The 23,723-nt window shown below is 46.7% G+C and overlaps 1 protein-coding gene across 10 annotated transcripts in view; it reads left to right on the top strand.

Moving 5' to 3' along the window:
• Positions 1–23,723, top strand: part of RUSC2 (RUN and SH3 domain containing 2) — a 149,528-nt gene that overhangs the window by 113,449 nt on the left and 12,356 nt on the right. For all 10 annotated transcript variants that reach the window (XR_012789598.1, XM_075578748.1, XM_075578486.1 and 7 more), the window contains 3 exons: positions 736–870; positions 3,740–3,816; positions 12,878–13,052. Coding sequence is in view for 9 of the 10 variants with exons in the window: in XM_075578748.1 (XP_075434863.1) it covers positions 736–870; positions 3,740–3,816; positions 12,878–13,052 (387 nt within the window). In the remaining variant the exon portion in view is untranslated. The remainder of the gene's footprint in view (positions 1–735; positions 871–3,739; positions 3,817–12,877; positions 13,053–23,723) is intronic.

Here is a 23,723-nt window from a genome sequence, read left to right as displayed (position 1 = left end):
TGCCCGGTCCTGCTCTGGCGTGCGGTATAACGCCCGGTCCTGCTCTGCCGTGCGGTATAACGCCCGGTCCTGCTCTGGCGTGCGGTATAACGCCCGGTCCTGCTCTGCCGTGCGGTATACCGCCCGGTCCTGCTCTGGCGTGCGGTATAATGCCCGGTCCTGCTCTGGCGTGCGGTATACCGCCCGGTCCTGCTCTGGCGTGCGGTATAACGCCCGGTCCTGCTCTGGCGTGCGGTATAACGGCCGGTCCTGCTCTGGCGTGCGGTATAACGCCCGGTCCTGCTCTGGCGTGCGGTATAACGCCCGGTCCTGCTCTGGCGTGCGGTATAACGCCCGGTCCTGCTCTGGCGTGCGGTATAACGCCGGTCCTGCTCTGGCGTGCGGTATAACGGCCGGTCCTGCTCTGGCGTGCGGTATAACGGGCGGTCCTGCTCTGGCGTGCGGTATAACGGCCGGTCCTGCTCTGGCGTGCGGTATAACGGGCGGTCCTGCTCTGGCGTGCGGTATAACGGGCGGTCCTGCTCTGGCGTGCGGTATAACGCCCGGTCCTGCTCTGGCGTGCGGTATAACGGGCGGTCCTGCTCTGGCGTGCGGTATAACGGGCGGTCCTGCTCTGGCGTGCGGTATAACGGGCGGTCCTGCTCTGGCGTGCGGTATAACGCCCGGTCCTGCTCTGGCGTGCGGTATAACGCCCGGTCCTGGCGTGATCGCGTCCCTCTCGCTTCCCCCTCTCAGGGAAGACGTCCTCTCTCGGCTCCAGCGACTTCTTCCCGGATTACTTCTCCCTGACGGAGCGCCCCCCGGCGGAGTTCTGCCTCTCCCCAGAGAGCAGCTCGGAGTCTGTGTCCATCGATCTGCAGCAGAAGAGGGGTGAGATGTTCTGCACTCATTATATCTGCAACGCTCTGCGCTGCTCTCTGTGTGTGGGAGGATCCCTGTGCTGCTCTGCGTGTGTAATGATCCCTGTGCTGCTCTGCGTGTGTAATGATCCCTGTGCTGCTCTGCGTGTGTAATGATCCCTGTGCTGCTCTGCGTGTGTAATGATCCCTGTGCTGCGCTATGTATACAATGATCCCTGTGCTGCTCTGCGTGTGTAATGATCCCTGTGCTGCTCTACGTATACAATGATCCCTGTGCTGCTCTGCATGTGTTATGATCCATGTGCTGCTCTGTGTGTGTTATGATCCATGTGCTGCTCTGTGTGTGTTATGATCCATGTGCTGCTCTGTGTGTGGTATGATCCATGTGCTGCTCTGCATGTGTAGTGATCCCTGTGCTGCTCTGCGTGTGTAATGATCCCTGTGCTGCTCTGTGTGTATAATGATCCCTGTGTTGCTCTGTGTTTAATGATCCCTGTGCTGCTCTATCTGTGTAATGATCCCTGTGCTGCACTGTGTGTGTAATGATCCCTGTGCTGCTCTGCGTGTATAATGATCTCCCCTAGGCGCTCACACATGCATTGCTTGGTCAGTAAGTGTGTGCAATGACCCCTGGGCGCTCACATTTGCATGGTTCGGTCAGTAAGTGTGTGTAATGACCTCTGGGCGCTCACACTTGCATGGTTCGGTCAGTAAGTGTGTGTAATGACCCCTGGGCGCTCACACTTGCATTGCACGGTCAGTAAGTGTGTGTAATGACCCCTAGGCGCTCACACTTGCATGGTTCGGTCAGTAAGTGTGTGTAATGACCCCTAGGCGCTCACACTTGCATTGCACGGTCAGTAAGTGTGTGTAATGACCCCTAGGCGCTCACACTTGCATTGTTCGGTCAGTAAGTGTGTGTAATGACCCCTGGGCGCTCACACTTGCATTGCACGGTCAGTAAGTGCGTGTAATGACCCCTAGGCGCTCACACTTGCATTGCACGGTCAGTAAGTGTGTGTAATGACCCCTAGGCGCTCACACTTGCATTGTTCGGTCAGTAAGTGTGTGTAATGACCCCTGGGCGCTCACACTTGCATTGTTCGGTCAGTAAGTGTGTGTAATGACCCCTGGGCACTCACACTTGCATTGCTCGGTCAGTAAGTGCGTGTAATGACCCCTAGGTGCTCACATGTGCATTGCTCGGTCAGTGTGTGTAATGACCCCTAGGTGCTCACACTTGCATGGTTCGGTCAGTAAGTGTGTGTAATGACCCCTGGGCGCTCACACTTGCATGGTTCGGTCAGTAAGTGTGTGTAATGACCCCTGGGCGCTCACACTTGCATGGTTCGGTCAGTAAGTGTGTGTAATGACCCCATGGCGCTCACACTTGCATGGTTCGGTCAGTAAGTGCGTGTAATGACCCCATGGCGCTCACACTTGCATGGTTCGGTCAGTAAGTGCGTGTAATGACCCCTGGGCGCTCACACTTGCATGGCTCGGTCAGTACGTGTGTGTAATGACCTCTGGGCGCTCACACTTGCATTGTACGGTCAGTAAGTGTGTGTAATGACCCCTGAGTGCTCACACTTGCATTGCACGGTCAGTAAGTGTGTGTAATGACCCCTAGGCGCTCACACTTGCATGGCTCGGTCAGTAAGTGTGTGTAATGACCTCTGGGCGCTCACACTTGCATTGCACGGTCAGTAAGTGTGTAATGACCCCTAGGCGCTCACACTTGCATGGTTCGGTCAGTAAGTGTGTGTAATGACCCCTGGGCGCTCACACTTGCATTGTTCGGTCAGTAAGTGCGTGTAATGACCCCTAGGCGCTCACACTTGCATGGTTCGGTCAGTAAGTGTGTGTAATGACCCCTGGGCGCTCACACTTGCATGGTTCGGTCAGTAAGTGCGTGTAATGACCCCTTGGCGCTCACACTTGCATGGTTCGGTCAGTAAGTGTGTGTAATGACCCCTGGGCGCTCACACTTGCATTGCTCGGTCAGTAAGTGTGTGTAATGACCCCTGGGCGCTCACACTTGCATTGTACGGTCAGTAAGTGTGTGTAATGACCCCTAGGCGCTCACACTTGCATTGTACGGTCAGTAAGTGTGTGTAATGACCCCTGGGCGCTCACACTTGCATGGTTCGGTCAGTAAGTGTGTGTAATGACCCCTAGGCGCTCACACTTGCATTGCACGGTCAGTAAGTGTGTGTAATGACCCCTGGGCGCTCACACTTGCATGGTTCGGTCAGTAAGTGTGTGTAATGACCCCTAGGCGCTCACACTTTCATGGTTCGGTCAGTAAGTGTGTGTAGTGACCTCTAGGCGCTCACACTTGCATGATTCGGTCAGTAAGTGTGTGTAATGACCTCTAGGCGCTCACACTTGCATTGTTCGGTCAGTAAGTGTGTGTAATGACCCCTAGGCACTCACACTTGCATGGTTCAGTCAGTAAGTGTGTGTAATGACCCCTTGGCGCTCACACTTGCATGATTCGGTCAGTAAGTGCGTGTAATGACCCCTGGGCGCTCACACTTGCATGGTTCGGTCAGTAAGTGTGTGTAATGACCCCTAGGCGCTCACACTTGCATGGTTCGGTCAGTAAGTGCGTGTAATGACCCCTAGGCGCTCACACTTGCATGGTTCGGTCAGTAAGTGCGTGTAATGACCCCTGGGCGCTCACACTTGCATGGTTCGGTCAGTAAGTGCGTGTAATGACCCCTAGGCGCTCACACTTGCATGGTTCGGTCAGTAAGTGCGTGTAATGACCCCTGGGCACTCACACTTGCATGGTTCGGTCAGTAAGTGCGTGTAATGACCCCTGGGCGCTCACACTTGCATGGCTCGGTCAGTAAGTGTGCCCCCTCTCCCCGCAGGGCTGGTGAAAGCTGTGAACATCGCTGTAGATTTGATTGTGGCTCACTTCGGAACCAGCAGAGACCCCGGAGTGAAGGTAAGATCGAGCTGTCCCGGGACGGTGCCTCATCTCCGTCACTCCCACTGGCAGGAATCACCGACGCACCATCAAGCCTGCCCCTGAGACCCCAAAGTGACACCGTGACAGATAGAAGGAACCTCACCCTGTACAGTGACAGGTGCGACCAAACATGGCCTAATATAGGGTGACATGTTCATTCAGATAAAAGAGAGCCATGGTCTATATCAGCGGTCTCAAACTCTGTCCTTAAGGGCCAACAACAGGACAGGTTTTATGGATATCCCTGCTTCAGCACAGGTGGGTCAGTCAAAGACTGAGCCACTGATTGAGGCACCTGTGCGGAAGCAGGGATATCCATAAAACCCGTCCTGTTGGTGGCCCTTGAGGACTGAGTTTGGGACCCCTGCTGTATAGTCCCTATATAGTCCCCACTCTCGGTACGCTATTGGGCCAGTCACCCCAGTTTGCTTTCTCTTAATATTGGGCGTACATGTGGGGAGACGATCTTTGTGGGTGAAGTAATTAGCGTATACAGTGTCTAATTAGACAGAGAGTAACCAGTCCCGACTATTCCTTGCGGATAATCACACGATCCCCGCATTACTGCGCAGAGCAGGAATCCGTTAACCATTTCCCCGCTGCACTGGGCCATCAAAAAGGCGTGATCCATCATACAGTAAGTAGGGCCCAACGGCAGGGTAATAACACAGCACCTATAAGGAATGAGCAGGCTGGGGGTACGGTATAGGGTATAGGGTATACAGTATAGGGTATACAGTATAGGGTATACAGTATAGGGTATACAGTGTAGGGTATACAGTGTAGGGTATACAGTATAGGGTATACAGTGTAGGGTATATAGTATAGGGTATACAGTATAGGGTATAGGGTATAGGGTATAGAGTATAGGGTATACAGTATAAGGTATACAGTGTAGGGTATACTGTATAGGGTATACAGTGTAGGGTATACAGTATAGGGTATACAGTGTAGGGTATACTGTATAGGGTATACAGTGTAGGGTATAGGGTATACAGTATAGGGTATAGGGTATACAGTATAGGGTATACAGTGTAGGGTATACAGTGTAGGGTATACAGTGTAGGGTATACAGTGTAGGGTATACAGTGTAGGGTATACAGTATAGGGTATACAGTATAGGGTATACAGTATAGGGTATACAGTATAGGGTATACTGTACCTCTGCGGTTCAACATTCTGAGGCTGAGAATCATTTATTAGAAGGAAAAGAGGCCCTGTCATTATCTGCATATAAAATAATATGAAATGCTGGGAGCAGGGGGCCCTCATCTGTTTGGCCCCTTATCCGTTTGGCCCCTTATCCGTTTGGCCCCTTATCCGTATGGCCCCTTATCCGTATGGCCCCTTATCCGTATGGCCCCTTATCCGTATGGCCCCTTATCCGTATGGCCCCTTATCCGTATGGCCCCTTATCCGTATGGCCCCTTATCCGTATGGCCCCTTATCCGTATGGCCCCTTATCCGTATGGCCCCTTATCCGTATGGCCCCTTATCCGTATGGCCCCTTATCCGTATGGCCCCTTATCCGTATGGCCCCTTATCCGTATGGCCCCTTATCCGTATGGCCCCTTATCCGTATGGCCCCTTATCCGTATGGCCCCTTATCCGTATGGCCCCTTATCCGTATGGCCCCTTATCCGTATGGCCCCTTATCCGTATGGCCCCTTATCCGTATGGCCCCTTATCCGTATGGCCCCTTATCCGTATGGCCCCTTATCCGTATGGCCCCTTATCCGTATGGCCCCTTATCCGTATGGCCCCTTATCCGTATGGCCCCTTATCCGTATGGCCCCTTATCCGTATGGCCCCTTATCCGTATGGCCCCTTATCCGTATGGCCCCTTATCCGTATGGCCCCTTATCCGTATGGCCCCTTATCCGTATGGCCCCTTATCCGTATGGCCCCTTATCCGTATGGCCCCTTATCCGTATGGCCCCTTATCCGTATGGCCCCTTATCCGTATGGCCCCTTATCCGTATGGCCCCTTATCCGTATGGCCCCTTATCCGTATGGCCCCTTATCCGTGGGCGCCCTTATCCGTATGGCCCCTTATCCGTGGGGCCACATGTTCTAGTTACCGAAAATAGTAAAAAAAAAAAAAAAAAAAACACATGAAATCTGCCCGTGAGACGGACAGTAAGTTTGTATTTGTATAACGGTGGTACTTACAGTAAGTTTGTATTTGTATAACGGTTGTACTTACAGTAAGTTTGTATTTGTATAACGGTTGTACTTACAGTAAGTTTGTATTTGTATAACGGTTGTACTTACAGTAAGTTTGTATATGTATAACGGTTGTACTTACAGTAAGTTTGTATTTGTATAACGGTGGTACTTACAGTAAGTTTGTATTTGTATAACGGTGGTACTTACAGTAAGTTTGTATTTGTATAACGGTTGTACTTACAGTAAGTTTGTATTTGTATAACGGTTGTACTTACAGTAAGTTTGTATTTGTATAACGGTTGTACTTACAGTAAGTTTGTATATGTATAACGGTTGTACTTACAGTAAGTTTGTATTTGTATAACGGTTGTACTTACAGTAAGTTTGTATTTGTATAACGGTTGTACTTACAGTAAGTTTGTATTTGTATAACGGTTGTACTTACAGTAAGTTTGTATTTGTATAACGGTTGTACTTACAGTAAGTTTGTATTTGTATAACGGTTGTACTTACAGTAAGTTTGTATTTGTATAACGGTTGTACTTACAGTAAGTTTGTATTTGTATAACGGTTGTACTTACAGTAAGTTTGTATTTGTATAACGGTTGTACTTACAGTAAGTTTGTATTTGTATAACGGTTGTACTTACAGTAAGTTTGTATTTGTATAACGGTTGTACTTACAGTAAGTTTGTATTTGTATAACGGTTGTACTTACAGTAAGTTTGTATTTGTATAACGGTTGTACTTACAGTAAGTTTGTATTTGTATAACGGTTGTACTTACAGTAAGTTTGTATTTGTATAACGGTTGTACTTACAGTAAGTTTGTATTTGTATAACGGTTGTACTTACAGTAAGTTTGTATTTGTATAACGGTTGTACTTACAGTAAGTTTGTATTTGTATAACGGTTGTACTTACAGTAAGTTTGTATTTGTATAACGGTTGTACTTACAGTAAGTTTGTATTTGTATAACGGTTGTACTTACAGTAAGTTTGTATTTGTATAACGGTTGTACTTACAGTAAGTTTGTATTTGTATAACGGTTGTACTTACAGTAAGTTTGTATTTGTATAACGGTTGTACTTACAGTAAGTTTGTATATGTATAACGGTTGTACTTACAGTAAGTTTGTATTTGTATAACGGTTGTACTTACAGTAAGTTTGTATTTGTATAACGGTTGTACTTACAGTAAGTTTGTATTTGTATAACGGTTGTACTTACAGTAAGTTTGTATTTGTATAACGGTTGTACTTACAGTAAGTTTGTATTTGTATAACGGTTGTACTTACAGTAAGTTTGTATTTGTATAACGGTTGTACTTACAGTAAGTTTGTATTTGTATAACGGTTGTACTTACAGTAAGTTTGTATTTGTATAACGGTTGTACTTACAGTAAGTTTGTATTTGTATAACGGTTGTACTTACAGTAAGTTTGTATTTGTATAACGGTTGTACTTACAGTAAGTTTGTATTTGTATAACGGTTGTACTTACAGTAAGTTTGTATTTGTATAACGGTTGTACTTACAGTAAGTTTGTATTTGTATAACGGTTGTACTTACAGTAAGTTTGTATTTGTATAACGGTTGTACTTACAGTAAGTTTGTATTTGTATAACGGTTGTACTTACAGTAAGTTTGTATTTGTATAACGGTTGTACTTACAGTAAGTTTGTATTTGTATAACGGTTGTACTTACAGTAAGTTTGTATTTGTATAACGGTTGTACTTACAGTAAGTTTGTATTTGTATAACGGTTGTACTTACAGTAAGTTTGTATTTGTATAACGGTTGTACTTACAGTAAGTTTGTATTTGTATAACGGTTGTACTTACAGTAAGTTTGTATTTGTATAACGGTTGTACTTACAGTAAGTTTGTATTTGTATAACGGTTGTACTTACAGTAAGTTTGTATTTGTATAACGGTTGTACTTACAGTAAGTTTGTATTTGTATAACGGTTGTACTTACAGTAAGTTTGTATTTGTATAACGGTTGTACTTACAGTAAGTTTGTATTTGTATAACGGTTGTACTTACAGTAAGTTTGTATTTGTATAACGGTTGTACTTACAGTAAGTTTGTATTTGTATAACGGTTGTACTTACAGTAAGTTTGTATTTGTATAACGGTTGTACTTACAGTAAGTTTGTATTTGTATAACGGTTGTACTTACAGTAAGTTTGTATTTGTATAACGGTTGTACTTACAGTAAGTTTGTATATGTATAACGGTTGTACTTACAGTAAGTTTGTATATGTATAACGGTTGTACTTACAGTAAGTTTGTATTTGTATAACGGTTGTACTTACAGTAAGTTTGTATTTGTATAACGGTTGTACTTACAGTAAGTTTGTATATGTATAACGGTTGTACTTACAGTAAGTTTGTATTTGTATAACGGTTGTACTTACAGTAAGTTTGTATTTGTATAACGGTTGTACTTACAGTAAGTTTGTATTTGTATAACGGTTGTACTTACAGTAAGTTTGTATTTGTATAACGGTTGTACTTACAGTAAGTTTGTATTTGTATAACGGTTGTACTTACAGTAAGTTTGTATTTGTATAACGGTTGTACTTACAGTAAGTTTGTATTTGTATAACGGTTGTACTTACAGTAAGTTTGTATTTGTATAACGGTTGTACTTACAGTAAGTTTGTATTTGTATAACGGTTGTACTTACAGTAAGTTTGTATTTGTATAACGGTTGTACTTACAGTAAGTTTGTATTTGTATAACGGTTGTACTTACAGTAAGTTTGTATTTGTATAACGGTTGTACTTACAGTAAGTTTGTATTTGTATAACGGTTGTACTTACAGTAAGTTTGTATTTGTATAACGGTTGTACTTACAGTAAGTTTGTATTTGTATAACGGTTGTACTTACAGTAAGTTTGTATTTGTATAACGGTTGTACTTACAGTAAGTTTGTATTTGTATAACGGTTGTACTTACAGTAAGTTTGTATTTGTATAACGGTTGTACTTACAGTAAGTTTGTATTTGTATAACGGTTGTACTTACAGTAAGTTTGTATTTGTATAACGGTTGTACTTACAGTAAGTTTGTATTTGTATAACGGTTGTACTTACAGTAAGTTTGTATTTGTATAACGGTTGTACTTACAGTAAGTTTGTATTTGTATAACGGTTGTACTTACAGTAAGTTTGTATTTGTATAACGGTTGTACTTACAGTAAGTTTGTATTTGTATAACGGTTGTACTTACAGTAAGTTTGTATTTGTATAACGGTTGTACTTACAGTAAGTTTGTATTTGTATAACGGTTGTACTTACAGTAAGTTTGTATTTGTATAACGGTTGTACTTACAGTAAGTTTGTATTTGTATAACGGTTGTACTTACAGTAAGTTTGTATTTGTATAACGGTTGTACTTACAGTAAGTTTGTATTTGTATAACGGTTGTACTTACAGTAAGTTTGTATTTGTATAACGGTTGTACTTACAGTAAGTTTGTATTTGTATAACGGTTGTACTTACAGTAAGTTTGTATTTGTATAACGGTTGTACTTACAGTAAGTTTGTATTTGTATAACGGTTGTACTTACAGTAAGTTTGTATTTGTATAACGGTTGTACTTACAGTAAGTTTGTATATGTATAACGGTTGTACTTACAGTAAGTTTGTATTTGTACAACGGTTGTACTTACAGTAAGTTTGTATTTGTACAACGGTTGTACTTACAGTAAGTTTGTATATGTATAACGGTTGTACTTACAGTAAGTTTGTATTTGTATAACGGTTGTACTTACAGTAAGTTTGTATAACGGTTGTACTTACAGTAAGTTTGTATTTGTATAACGGTTGTACTTACAGTAAGTTTATATTTGTATAACGGTTGTACTTACAGTAAGTTTATATTTGTATAACGGTTGTACTTACAGTAAGTTTGTATTTGTATAACGGTTGTACTTACAGTAAGTTTGTATTTGTATAACGGTTGTACTTACAGTAAGTTTATATTTGTATAACGGTTGTACTTACAGTAAGTTTGTATTTGTATAACGGTTGTACTTACAGTAAGTTTGTATTTGTATAACGGTTGTACTTACAGTAAGTTTGTATTTGTATAACGGTTGTACTTACAGTAAGTTTATATTTGTATAACGGTTGTACTTACAGTAGGAAGGCAGAGTCTCGTGCCGGGAACATATTAATACGTTAGGGACTTTGATAGGAAGCGCCCGGCGTCCTCAAACCGATTCAAATGAATAAAGTAACTCAGATAAATTCTACTATTTGTAAAAAAGCTTTGGATAGAAACGCTGTAAAAAAAAACCCTGTTAATAATAATAATAATAATAATATTTATTTATTTATTTATAATATGTGTTACCAGTAAGTAATACATTGAGAGTTACCTCTCGTTTTCACGTATGTCCTGGGCACAGAGTAAAACAAATAATACATGGTTACAAATACAGTTACATAAATGAGCAGGGTATACATTATATACAAGACATTGCATGCACAGTTAAATAAAATATATATTATGGGCGTATGAAACAGTTACATACGAAAGAAATCTCCCCCAATGTACTGATAGACAGGCCCGGCATTGTGAGGGTAATGCTAAGCGATTCCTGTGAGCCTGTACAGTACCGATCTCATACAATGCACTCATTGTACAACACGCACACGTATGTAATAGCTGCAGCAGGAACCATGACAATGGGCCGCCATCCAACCCAGGAATAGACACAAAGTACAGGGGCCTCTAGTTGTAAGAAAGGTTCGTTTTGTTTCCGGCAGCTTGTTCTACGTGGCGCGAACGCCGTCACTAGGAAAAGCTTTTTAATGGCGTTTCTTCCTTCCGTCCCATTATAGTAACTGCCCCCTAATTCCTCCCACTGACACCCCCCAAATCACAAGCTTCTCACCAGACTGGCCCCCCAAATCACAAGCTTCTCACCAGACTGGCCCCCCCAAATCACAAGCTTCTCACCAGACTGGCTCCCCAAATCACAAGCTTCTCACCAGACTGGCCCCCCAAATCACAAGCTTCTCACCAGACTGGCCCTCCAAATCACAAGCTTCTCACCAGACTGGCACCCCAAATCACAAGCTTCTCACCAGACTGGCCCTCCAAATCACAAGCTTCTCACCAGGCTGGCCCCCCAAATCACAAGCTTCTCACCAGACTGGCCCCCCCAAATCACAAGCTTCTCACCAGACTGGCCCTCCAAATCACAAGCTTCTCACCAGACTGCCCCCCCCCCCAAATCACAAGCGTCTCACCAGACTGGCACCCCAAATCACAAGCTTCTCACCAGATTGGCCCCCCAAATCACAAGCTTCTCACCAGACTGCCCCCCCAAATCAGAAGCTTCTCACCAGACTGGCCCCCCAAATCACAAGCTTCTCACAAGACTGGCCCCCCAAATCACAAGCTTCTCACCAGACTGCCCCCCCAAATCACAAGCTTCTCACCAGACTGGCCCCCCCAAATCACAAGCTTCTCACCAGACTGGCCCTCCAAATCACAAGCTTCTCACCAGACTGCCCCCCCCCCAAATCACAAGCGTCTCACCAGACTGGCACCCCAAATCACAAGCTTCTCACCAGACTGCCCCCCCCCAAATCACAAACTTCTCACCAGACTGGCACCCCCAAATCACAAGCTTCTCACCAGATTGGCCCCCCAAATCACAAGCTTCTCACCAGACTGGCACCCCCAAATCACAAGCTTCTCACCAGATTGGCCCCCCAAATCACAAGCTTCTCACCAGACTGCCCCCCCAAATCAGAAGCTTCTCACCAGACTGGCCCCCCAAATCACAAGCTTCTCACAAGACTGGCCCCCCAAATCACAAGCTTCTCACCAGACTGCCCCCCCAAATCACAAGCTTCTCACCAGACTGGCCCCCCCAAATCACAAGCTTCTCACCAGACTGGCACACCCAAATCACAAGCTTCTCACCAGACTGGCACACCCAAATCACAAGCTTCTCACCAGACTGGCACCCCCAAATCACAAGCTTCTCACCAGACTGGCACCCCCAAATCACAAGCTTCTCACCAGACTGGCCCCCCAAATCACAAGCTTCTCACCAGACTGGCCCCCCAAATCACAAGCTTCTCACCAGACTGGCCCCCCAAATCACAAGCTTCTCACCAGACTGGCCCCCCAAATCACAAGCATCTCACCAGACTGGCACCCCCAAATCACAAGCTTCTCACCAGACTGGCACCCCCAAATCACAAGCTTCTCACCAGACTGGCACACCCAAATCACAAGCTTCTCACCAGACTGGCACACCCAAATCACAAGCTTCTCACCAGACTGGCACCCCCAAATCACAAGCTTCTCACCAGACTGGCACCCCAAATCACAAGCTTCTCACCAGACTGCCCCCCCAAATCACAAGCTTCTCACCAGACTGGCCCCCCAAATCACAAGCTTCTCACCAGACTGGCACCCCCAAATCACAAGCTTCTCACCAGACTGGCCCTCACCAGCACTATTTGTAGCTGTGATTCCTTTAAGGGATAAAATGGCCGTTCTTTATAGATGACATTATAGTGTGCAGCGCTTTACCCGCCGCGGTCCCCTCCAAGACTGAATGTATACAGTGAGGAACGCGCGTTCTGTGCCGGTCACGTCACTGCAGAGTGCACACGTGTGGCTGGGGAACGCAGGGCAGCATCGGAGCGCAGTTCCCGGTTATGTTGATACTCGGAGACACAAGATGACAATGTTTCCGTTACCGCTGTTTGCTTCGACGCTGAGCTTTAGAAAGGAGGACGTGCGGCTTTAACAGGACGTGGCGCACGCACACTAAGCACTGCGTGGCTTAAATAAACTGTCCATTTAATTTAACCTTTACGCTCTTCCTCGGACAGGCCAAGCTGGGGAACAGCTCTGTGAGCCCCAACATCGGGCATCTGATCCGGAAGTACCTGTGTCCAGCGGTCAGGGACATCCTGGGTGACGGGCTGAAGCCGTGGGTGCTGGATGTGATCATCGGACAGAGAAGGAACGTTCCCTGGACAGTACTGGAGGCCTCGACTCAGCTGGGTACTATTATATATCCTGTAATATAACTGGGAATAAACCCACCCATGTCCCACAATCCCCCACACACGCAGACACAATCACCCATACAAACACACGCAGACACAATCACCCACACACGCAGACACAATCCCCCATACAGACACACGCAGACACAATCCCCCACGCACGCAGACACAATCACCCATACAGACACACGCAGACACAATCACCCACACACGCAGACACAATCCCCCATACAGACACACGCAGACACAATCCCCCACGCACGCAGACACAATCACCCATACAGACACACGCAGACACAATCACCCATACAGACACACGCAGACACAATCACCCATACAGACACACGCAGACACAATCACCCATACAGACACACGCAGACACAATCCCCCACGCACGCAGACACAATCACCCATACAGACACACGCAGACACAATCACCCATACAGACACACGCAGACACAATCACCCATACAGACACACGCAGACACAATCACCCATACAGACACACGCAGACACAATCACCCATACAGACACACGCAGACACAATCCCCCATACAGACACACGCAGACACAATCACCCATACAGACACACGCAGACACAATCACCCATACAGACACACGCAGACACAATCACCCATACAGACACACGCAGACACAATCACCCATACAGACACACGCAGACACAATCCCCCATACAGACACACGCAGACACAATCCCCCACGCACGCAGACACAATCACCCATACAGACACACGCAGACACAATCCCCCACGCACGCAGACACAATCCCCCATACAGACACACGCAGACACAATCCCCCATACAGACACACGCAGACACAATCACCCACACACGCAGACACAATCACCCATACAGACACACGCAGACACAATCACCCATACAGACACACGCAGACACAATCACCCATACAGACACACGCAGACACAATCACCCATACAGACACACGCAGACACAATCACCCACACACGCAGACACAATCACCCATATAGACACACGCAGACACAATCACCCATACAGACACACGCAGACACAATCACCCATACAGACACACGCAGACACAATCACCCATACAGACACACGCAGACACAATCACCCATACAGACACACGCAGACACAATCACCCATACAGACACACACAGACACAATCACCCATACAGACACACACAGACACAATCACCCATACAGACACACACAGACACAATCACCCATACAGACACACGCAGACACAATCATCCATACAGACACACGCAGACACAATCACCCATACAGACACACACAGACACAATCATCCATACAGACACACGCAGACACAATCACCCATACAGACACACACAGACACAATCATCCATACAGACACACGCAGACACAATCACCCATACAGACACAATCACCCATACAGACACACGCAGACACAATCACCCATACAGACACACGCAGACACAATCACCCATACAGACACACGCAGACACAATCACCCAATACAGACACACGCAGACACAATCACCCATACAGACACACGCAGACACAATCACCCATACAGACACACGCAGACACAATCACCCATACAGACACACGCAGACAAACACGATCACCCATACAGACACATGCAGACACAATCACCCATACAGACACACACAGACACAATCACCCATACAGACACAAACAGACACAATCACCCATACAGACACACGCAGACACAATCACCCATACAGACACACGCAGACACAATCACCCATACAGACACACGCAGACACAATCACCCATACAGACACACACAGACACAATCACCCATACAGACACACGCAGACACAATCACCCATACAGACACACGCAAACACAATCACCCATACAGACACACGCAGACACAATCACCCATACAGACACACGCAGACACAATCACCCATACAGACACACGCAGACACAATCACCCATACAGACACACGCAGACACAATCACCCATACAGACACACGCAGACACAATCCCCCAATCCCCCATACAGACACACACAGACACAATCACCCATACAGACACACGCAGACACAATCACCCATACAGACACACGCAGACACAATCACCCATACAGACACACGCAAACAAACACAATCACCCATACAGACACACACAGACACAATCACCCATACAGACACACGCAGACACAATCACCCATACAGACACACGCAGACACAATCACCCATACAGACACACGCAGACACAATCACCCATACAGACACACGCAGACACAATCACCCATACAGACACACGCAGACACATCACCCATACAGACACACGCAGACACAATCACCAATACAGAAACAAGCAGACACAATCACCCATACAGACACACGCAGACACAATCACCCATACAGACACACGCAGACACAATCACCCATACAGACACACACAGACACAATCCCCCATACAGACACAATCACCCATACAGACACACACAGACACAATCACCCATACAGACACACGCAGACACAATCACCCATACAGACACACGCAGACACAATCACCCATACAGACACACGCAGACAAACACAATCACCTATACAGACACACGCAGACACAATCCCCCATACAGACACACGCAGACACAATCACCCATACAGACACACGCAAACAAACACAATCACCTATACATGACGAGAAAAAGTAGAGGAATAACCCCTAGTGATGCTAACCAGGAGCAGACTATGTGCTAAAGTTATCATTCTTGAATCTTCATATTCCTCCATACAAAAACAGCTTCATGAACTCAGGATTCCAATATCCAAATTATAATTGTCCCTTTAAACACCGCTCATATAGACACCACTAGCCTACAACAGGTGTATCTTATGTGGTAATCAGAGTGGTTAGGAACCGGATGATCACATAAATGAAGTAACAAATGTAATAAAGTTACTCACTGCTGACCTTGTGGAAATTCCTGGTGCTGTCGGCGTGCTCCTACCAAGGAGAATCTGCATGCAAAGGTTGTAAACGGCGGTGCAACTGCTGCTGGAAAAATATATGACCAATACTGCAAAACAACTAGGTGCAAAAATTTATTGAAGGCACGTTAAAAAACAGTAAGAGAACACTCTTACGCATTTCGCGTGGTCTCCCACGCTTTATCTAAGAGCAAAGTTCGCCATGTGTTATGTGGATCTGTGGTAACGTGAAAAATACAAATAAAATAACAATAAATTGCAATATTAATAATATATAACAAACCAAATGATATGTGAATAACACAAAAAGAAAAATGAATTAGGACAGTGTCCAATACAAAATAAATAAAAATAGAACAAACCAGTCCAATATAATGATGAAAAATAAGTCCAGAAAAGTAGTAGAACAGACACTGCAGGAGGAGGCAGCTTCAATATGATCTAGCCAGATCATGGAATCTAAGAGAAAAAGAAGCGCCAGCTCCATAGCATAATACTGTATAAAAAGAGGCAAATGTATTCAACAACAAGAGAGGCCGCCAGGACATGCACTCACTTCCAGGGCATGCACTCACTTCCAGGGCATGCACTCACTGCCAGGACATGCACTCACTTCAAATATATAACAAACATTCATGGGAGGCAATCTGTAAAATTCCAAACCCATGGAAGAGGAAGGTGCAGCCAGGGCGAGGCCGAAGCAGTAATACGGACCAGGGCGAGGCCGAAGCAGTAATACGGACCAGGGCGAGGCCGAAGCAGTAATACTGACCAGGGCGAGGCCGAAGCAGTAATACTGACCAGGGCGAGGCAGAAGCAGTAATACTGACCAGGGCGAGGCAGAAGCAGTAATACTGACCAGGGCGAGGCCGAAGCAGTAATACTGACCAGGGCGAGGCCGAAGCAGTAATACTGACCAGGGCGAGGCCGAAGCAGTAATACTGACCAGGGCGAGGCAGAAGCAGTAATACTGACCAGGGCGAGGCAGAAGCAGTAATACTGACCAGGGCGAGGCAGAAGCAGTAATACTGACCAGGGCGAGGCAGAAGCAGTAATACTGACCAGGGCGAAGCCGAAGCAGTAATACTGACCAGGGCGAGGCCGAAGCAGTTATACTGAACAGGGCGAGGCCGAAGCAGTAATACTGACCAGGGCGAGACAGAAGCAGTAATACTGACCAGGGCAAGGCAGAAGCAGTAATACTGACCAGGGCGAGGCAGAAGCAGTAATACGGACCAGGGCGAGGCAGAAGCAGTAATACTGACCAGGGCGTGGCAGAAGCAGTAATACTGACCAGGGCGAGGCAGAAGCAGTAATACTGACCAGGGCGAGGCAGAAGCAGTAATACTGACCAGGGCGAGGCCGAAGCAGTAATACTGACCAGGGCGAGACAGAAGCAGTAATACTGACCAGGGCGAGGCAGAAGCAGTAATACTGACCAGGGCGAGGCAGAAGCAGTAATACGGACCAGGGCGAGGCAGAAGCTGTAATACTGACCAGGGCGAGGCAGAAGCAGTAATACTGACCAGGGCGAGGCAGAAGCAGTAATACTGACCAGGGCGAGGCAGAAGCAGTAATTCCGACCAGGGCGAGGCAGAAGCAGTAATACTGACCAGGGCGAGGCAGAAGCAGTAATACTGACCAGGGCGAGGCAGAAGCAGTAATACTGACCAAGGCGAGGCAGAAGCAGTAATACTGACCAGGGCGAGGCAGAAGCAGTAATACTGACCAGGGCGAGGCAGAAGCAGTAATACGGACCAGGGCGAGGCAGAAGCAGTAATATTGACCAGGGCGAGGCCGAAGCAGTAATACTGACCAGGGCGAGGCCGAAGCAGTAATACTGACCAGGACGAGGCAGAAGCAGTAATACTGACCAGGGCGAGGCCGAAGCAGTAATACTGACCAGGGCGAGGCAGAAGCAATAATACTGACCAGGGCGAGGCCAAAGCAGTAATACGGACCAGGGCGAGGCAGAAGCTGTAATACTGACCAGGGCGAGGCGTAATACTGACCAGGGCAAGACAGAAGCAGTAATACTGACCAGGGCGAGGCAGAAGCAGTAATACTGACCAGGGCGAGGCAGAAGCAGTAATACTGCCCAGGACCTGGCAGAAGCAGTAATACTGACCAGGGCGAGGCAGAAGCAGTAATACTGACCAGGGCGAGACAGAAGCAGTAATACTGACCAGGGCGAGGCAGAAGCAGTAATACTGACCAGGGCGAGGCAGAAGCAGTAATACGGACCAGGGCGAGGCAGAAGCAGTAATACTGACCAGGGCGTGGCAGAAGCAGTAATACTGACCAGGGCGAGGCAGAAGCAGTAATACTGACCAGGGCGAGGCAGAAGCAGTAATACTGACCAGGGCGAGGCAGAAGCAGTAATACTGACCAGGGCGAGGCCGAAGCAGTAATACTGACCAGGGCGAGACAGAAGCAGTAATACTGACCAGGGCGAGGCAGAAGCAGTAATACTGACCAGGGCGAGGCAGAAGCAGTAATACGGACCAGGGCGAGGCAGAAGCAGTAATACTGACCAGGGCGAGGCAGAAGCAGTAATACGGACCAGGGCGAGGCAGAAGCAGTAATACTGACCAGGGCGTGGCAGAAGCAGTAATACTGACCAGGGCGAGGCAGAAGCAGTAATACTGACCAGGGCGAGGCAGAAGCAGTAATACTGACCAGGGCGAGGCAGAAGCAGTAATACTGACCAGGGCGAGGCAGAAGCAGTAATACTGACCAGGGCGAGACAGAAGCAGTAATACTGACCAGGGCGAGGCAGAAGCAGTAATACTGACCAGGGCGAGGCAGAAGCAGTAATACTGACCAGGGCGAGGCAGAAGCAGTAATACTGACCAGGGCGAGGCAGAAGCAGTAATACTGACCAGGGCGAGGCAGAAGCAGTAATACTGACCAGGGCGAGGCAGAAGCAGTAATACTAAGCAGTGCGAGGCCGAAGCAGTAATACTGACCAGGGCGAGGCAGAAGCAGTAATACTGACCAGGGCGAGGCAGAAGCAGTAATACTGACCAGGGCGAGGCCGAAGCAGTAATACTGACCAGGGCGAGGCAGAAGCAGTAATACTGACCAGGGCGAGGCCGAAGCAGTAATACTGACCAGGGCGAGGCCGAAGCAGTAATACTGACCAGGGCGAGGCCGAAGCAGTAATACTGACCAGGGCGAGGCAGAAGCAGTAATACTGACCAGGGCGAGGCCGAAGCAGTAATACTGACCAGGGCGAGGCAGAAGCAGTAATACTGACCAGGGCGAGGCAGAAGCAGTAATACTGACCAGTGCGAGGCCGAAGCTGTAATACTGACCAGGGCAAGGCCGAAGCAGTAATACTGACCAGGGCGAGGCCGAAGCAGTAATACTGACCAGGGCGAGGCAGAAGCAGTAATACTGACCAGGGCGAGGCAGAAGCAGTAATACTGACCAGGGCGAGACAGAAGCAGTAATACTGACCAGGGCGAGGCCGAAGCAGTAATACTGACCAGGGCGAGGCAGAAGCAGTAATACTGACCAGGGCGAGGCAGAAGCAGTAATACTGACCAGGGCGAGGCAGAAGCAGTAATACTGACCAGGGCGAGGCCGAAGTAGTAATACTGACCAGGGCGAGGCAGAAGCAGTAATACTGACCAGGGCGAGGCCGAAGCAGTAATACTGACCAGGGCGAGACAGAAGCAGTAATACTGACCAGGGCGAGGCAGAAGCAGTAATACTGACCAGGGCGAGGCCGAAGCAGTAATACTGACCAGGGCGAGGCAGAAGCAGTAATACTGACCAGGGCGAGGCAGAAGCAGTAATACTGACCAGGGCGAGGCAGAAGCAGTAATACTGACCAGGGCGAGGCAGAAGCAGTAATACTGACCAGGGCGAGGCAGAAGCAGTAATACTGACCAGGGCGAGGCCGAAGCAGTAATACTGACCAGGGCGAGGCAGAAGCAGTAATACTGACCAGGGCGAGGCAGAAGCAGTAATACTGACCAGGGCGAGGCCGAAGCAGTAATACTGACCAGGGCGAGACAGAAGCAGTAATACTGACCAGGGCGAGGCAGAAGCAGTAATACTGACCAGGGCGAGGCAGAAGCAGTAATACTGCCCAGGGTGTGGCAGAAGCAGTAATACTGACCAGGGCGAGGTAGAAGCAGTAATACTGACCAGGGCGAGGCAGAAGCAGTAATACTGACCAGGTCGTGGCAGAAGCAGTAATACTGACCAGGGCGAGACAGAAGCAGTAATACTGACCAGGGCGAGGCCGAAGCAGTAATACTGACCAGGGCGAGGCAGAAGCAGTAATACTGACCAGGGCGAGGCCGAAGCAGTAATACTGACAAGGGTGAGGCCAAAGCAGTAATACTGACCAGGGCGAGGCAGAAGCAGTAATACTGACCAGGGCGAGGCAGAAGCAGTAATACTGACCAGGGCGAGACAGAAGCAGTAATACTGACCAGGGCGAGGCAGAAGCAGTAATACTGACCAGGGCGAGGCAGAAGCAGTAATACTGACCAGGGCGAGGCCAAAGCAGTAATACTGACCAGGGCGAGACAGAAGCTGTAATACTGACCAGGGCGAGACAGAAGCAGTAATACTGACCAGGGCGAGGCAGAAGCAGTAATACTGACCAGGGCGAGGTAGAAGCAGTAATACTGACCAGGGCGAGGCCGAAGCAGTAATACTGACCAGGGCGAGGCAGAAGCAGTAATACTGACCAGGGCGAGGCCGAAGCAGTAATACTGACCAGGGCGAGGCAGAAGCAGTAATACTGATGGTGTGGGTATACAAGCAGATACTTATCAGTATAGATGTCATCAGATGAGAGGAAGGGAGGGATGATACTCTCCACTGCAGTGGTGGTGAAGTTGAATACACGGGATTACTCCTCGTAGCACTTGGAAGGGACCCTCAGCGTCACTGCAGGAATGTCCACACTCAATAGTGATGTAATCAGAGCGCCGTCCCAACCGTGTAAATTGCGTGACCTCTCTCCTCTTAGTCTGTGCTGAATAAGTTCACCAGCTCTACCCTACATACGGCTGCTACAGTGTCCACATACACTCTTCCTGGTTTGAAAATGACGTCAGTGCGTCATGCGTCACGACGTCCGACGCGTTTCGTCACGTGAGTGACTTATTCAAGGGATGATATATTTATACCTGTCAATGGTAAAGCCGGATTGAGTCCGGCTGAGACAGAGAGAATATGCAGCCAATCATATCGTGAGCATGTTCAGCCAGTGAATGACTGTCAGGACATAATGCACATGAAATGAAAATGGATATAAAAGGTCATTGGCTAAACATAATAAGTGTCATTGTGACAGTAAGCTATTATAACACCATAACATGTCTACTCAAAGGGAAAGTACATACATAAAAAAATCAATATTAAATAATAACATAATGAAGACAAATATGCATGAACAAATAAAAATAAAAATAGAGATGTTTCCATCTATATCTGTGAACAATTAAAATAAACCAAAGATAAAAACATAGAAGTAATATTATTTGTCTTGCAAAATTAATATAATAAAATGTATGTTGATAAAAAATATTATAAAAAATATTTCTAATTTGATATAACCCAAAATAGTATAAATGTCCCATAAAAAGACATGTATATGTGATGGTCTAGAGTGTAATGAAAAAGACGTGTAATGGATGGACTCTATATAACACCATATAGATGGGGTGGAGAAAAGTGCGTTGTGTTTAGTACAGAACCAACACATTATATAACAACCACCCATGGGTGATAAGGGCTAAAATTATAAAAAAAGGAATAGGAGATGATCTTACTCTGGGTGGAGCTGAGAAGACTATTGCACCGGAGTACTGGTGTCTATGCATTCGTTAAACCCCTGGGGTACTAACGTACCTAACTGGTAAATCCAGTAGGATTCACGTATGCAAAGATGTTTGAATCTATCTCCCCCCAATTTAGAGCAGGGAGTACTTTCGATGATCCTCAGACTTGCTGGATCTTTTGAATGAACACTTGAGAAGTGGCGTGAAATGCTGTGATTAAGAACTCCTTTAATAATCGCAAGTCTGTGTTCTAAGAATCTGAGGCAGAGGGACCGTTTAGTACGTCCAACATATGGAACATTGCAAGGGCAAGACAGGACATAAACCACATGAGTGGTTAGGCAGTGGATGGAACTTTTAATGGGATACATGGACCCATTAGAGGAAGACTGGACAGATGGAGACTCAATAAGATGTCTACACATAGTGCACCTGGATCTACCGCATTTATGATTGCCAATACGGCCTAGATCTGTAGTAGGGACCAAATCCCGTAGCCTACTAGGGGCTAAACGTTTTTTTATATTGGTTGCCTTACGAAAGATAACAGGTACCCTAGGTGTCAACAGCTTATTGAGATGTGGATTGCACATAACAATATTCCAGTGTCGGTTCAGCACTTCAGTGATTTGTCTGGAATAACCACTATATTTGGTGATAAATATGACATCCCCATATTTAGCTAGCTGATGAGTAATCTTAGTGCAGGTTGTTTGGTCTAACAATCTATTTTTGGATTTATTAATGAGGGCATTTCTATCCATCCTTCTTATCTTATTATAGGAATCCTTAATGATTTCAGAGTCATCACCTTTTTTGATGAATTGTGATATCAGACGACGTGACTGCTCATCAAATGCAGACAGAGTAGAGCAGTTTCGCCTGAGTCTGTTAAATTGACTCAGGGGGATATTCTGTATCCATTTGGGGTGATGATTACTACCCGCATGGAGATATCCATTCACTGCAGCATCTTTAAAGTAGACTTTTGTCTGAATTATATTGCTCACGTCGACTGATAGGATCAGATCCAAAAATACAATTTCAGTGGGATGACTCTGCCAGGTAAATTTCAATCCCAGATCATTATCTATAAAAATATCCATTGCCCGCCCGAGGCTAGCCTCATCTCCATCCCAGATGATCAACAGATCATCCATGTAGCGGCCATAGAATACCAGACGTGCCCCCAGCCATGTATTGGGCCAGATGTACTTGGACTCCCAGAACCCCATAAAGAGGTTCGCATAGCTGGGGGAAAATCTGGTACCCATGGCCGTACCATAGGTCTGGAGATAAAAGGTGTCCTCAAACAGGAAATAGTTGTTATTGAGTATAAATTCAATAAGGTTGAGAACAAACCTGCACTGATTGGATAAAAGAGTAACATCAGTAGTTAGAAAGTGCTCAATGGCCCCCAGACCAAAACCATGTTCTATGCAGGTGTATAGGGATTGGACGTCACAGGTAGCCCATCTATATGTAGATTGCCATTCAATAGAGGAGATGGAGTCGATGACATGAAGGGTGTCTCTAAGATATGATCTAAGTTGGACCACATATGGCTGTAAAAAGTGGTCCACATATCTGGACACCCCCGACATCATCGACTCCACCCCTGATATGATGGGTCTACCTGGCGGATCAAGGAGGCCCTTGTGCATCTTCGGAAGGTGGTAGAATATGGGGACGTGGGGATGAGATATATACAAGTATTTGAACTCATCTTTGTTAAGGATGGAATCTTCCAGCCTTTGTTTTAGTAGATCATGAAGTGCCGACTGAAACTGGAGAGTTTTTTGACAAAGGCCTGCCAGGCCGAAACGCGTTAAGAGGACTCGCTTGTACCTTGTGCAAATAACGCTTCTTTTATTCCCATACATCAGCCTTCACCAATTCAT

The sequence above is a fragment of the Ascaphus truei genome, chromosome 1 (genome assembly GCF_040206685.1).
Source record: "Ascaphus truei isolate aAscTru1 chromosome 1, aAscTru1.hap1, whole genome shotgun sequence".
NCBI lineage: Eukaryota > Metazoa > Chordata > Amphibia > Anura > Ascaphidae > Ascaphus > Ascaphus truei.
The sequence above is the reverse complement of the archived record's forward strand: the minus strand, read 5'-3'. Positions and strand labels throughout refer to the sequence as shown.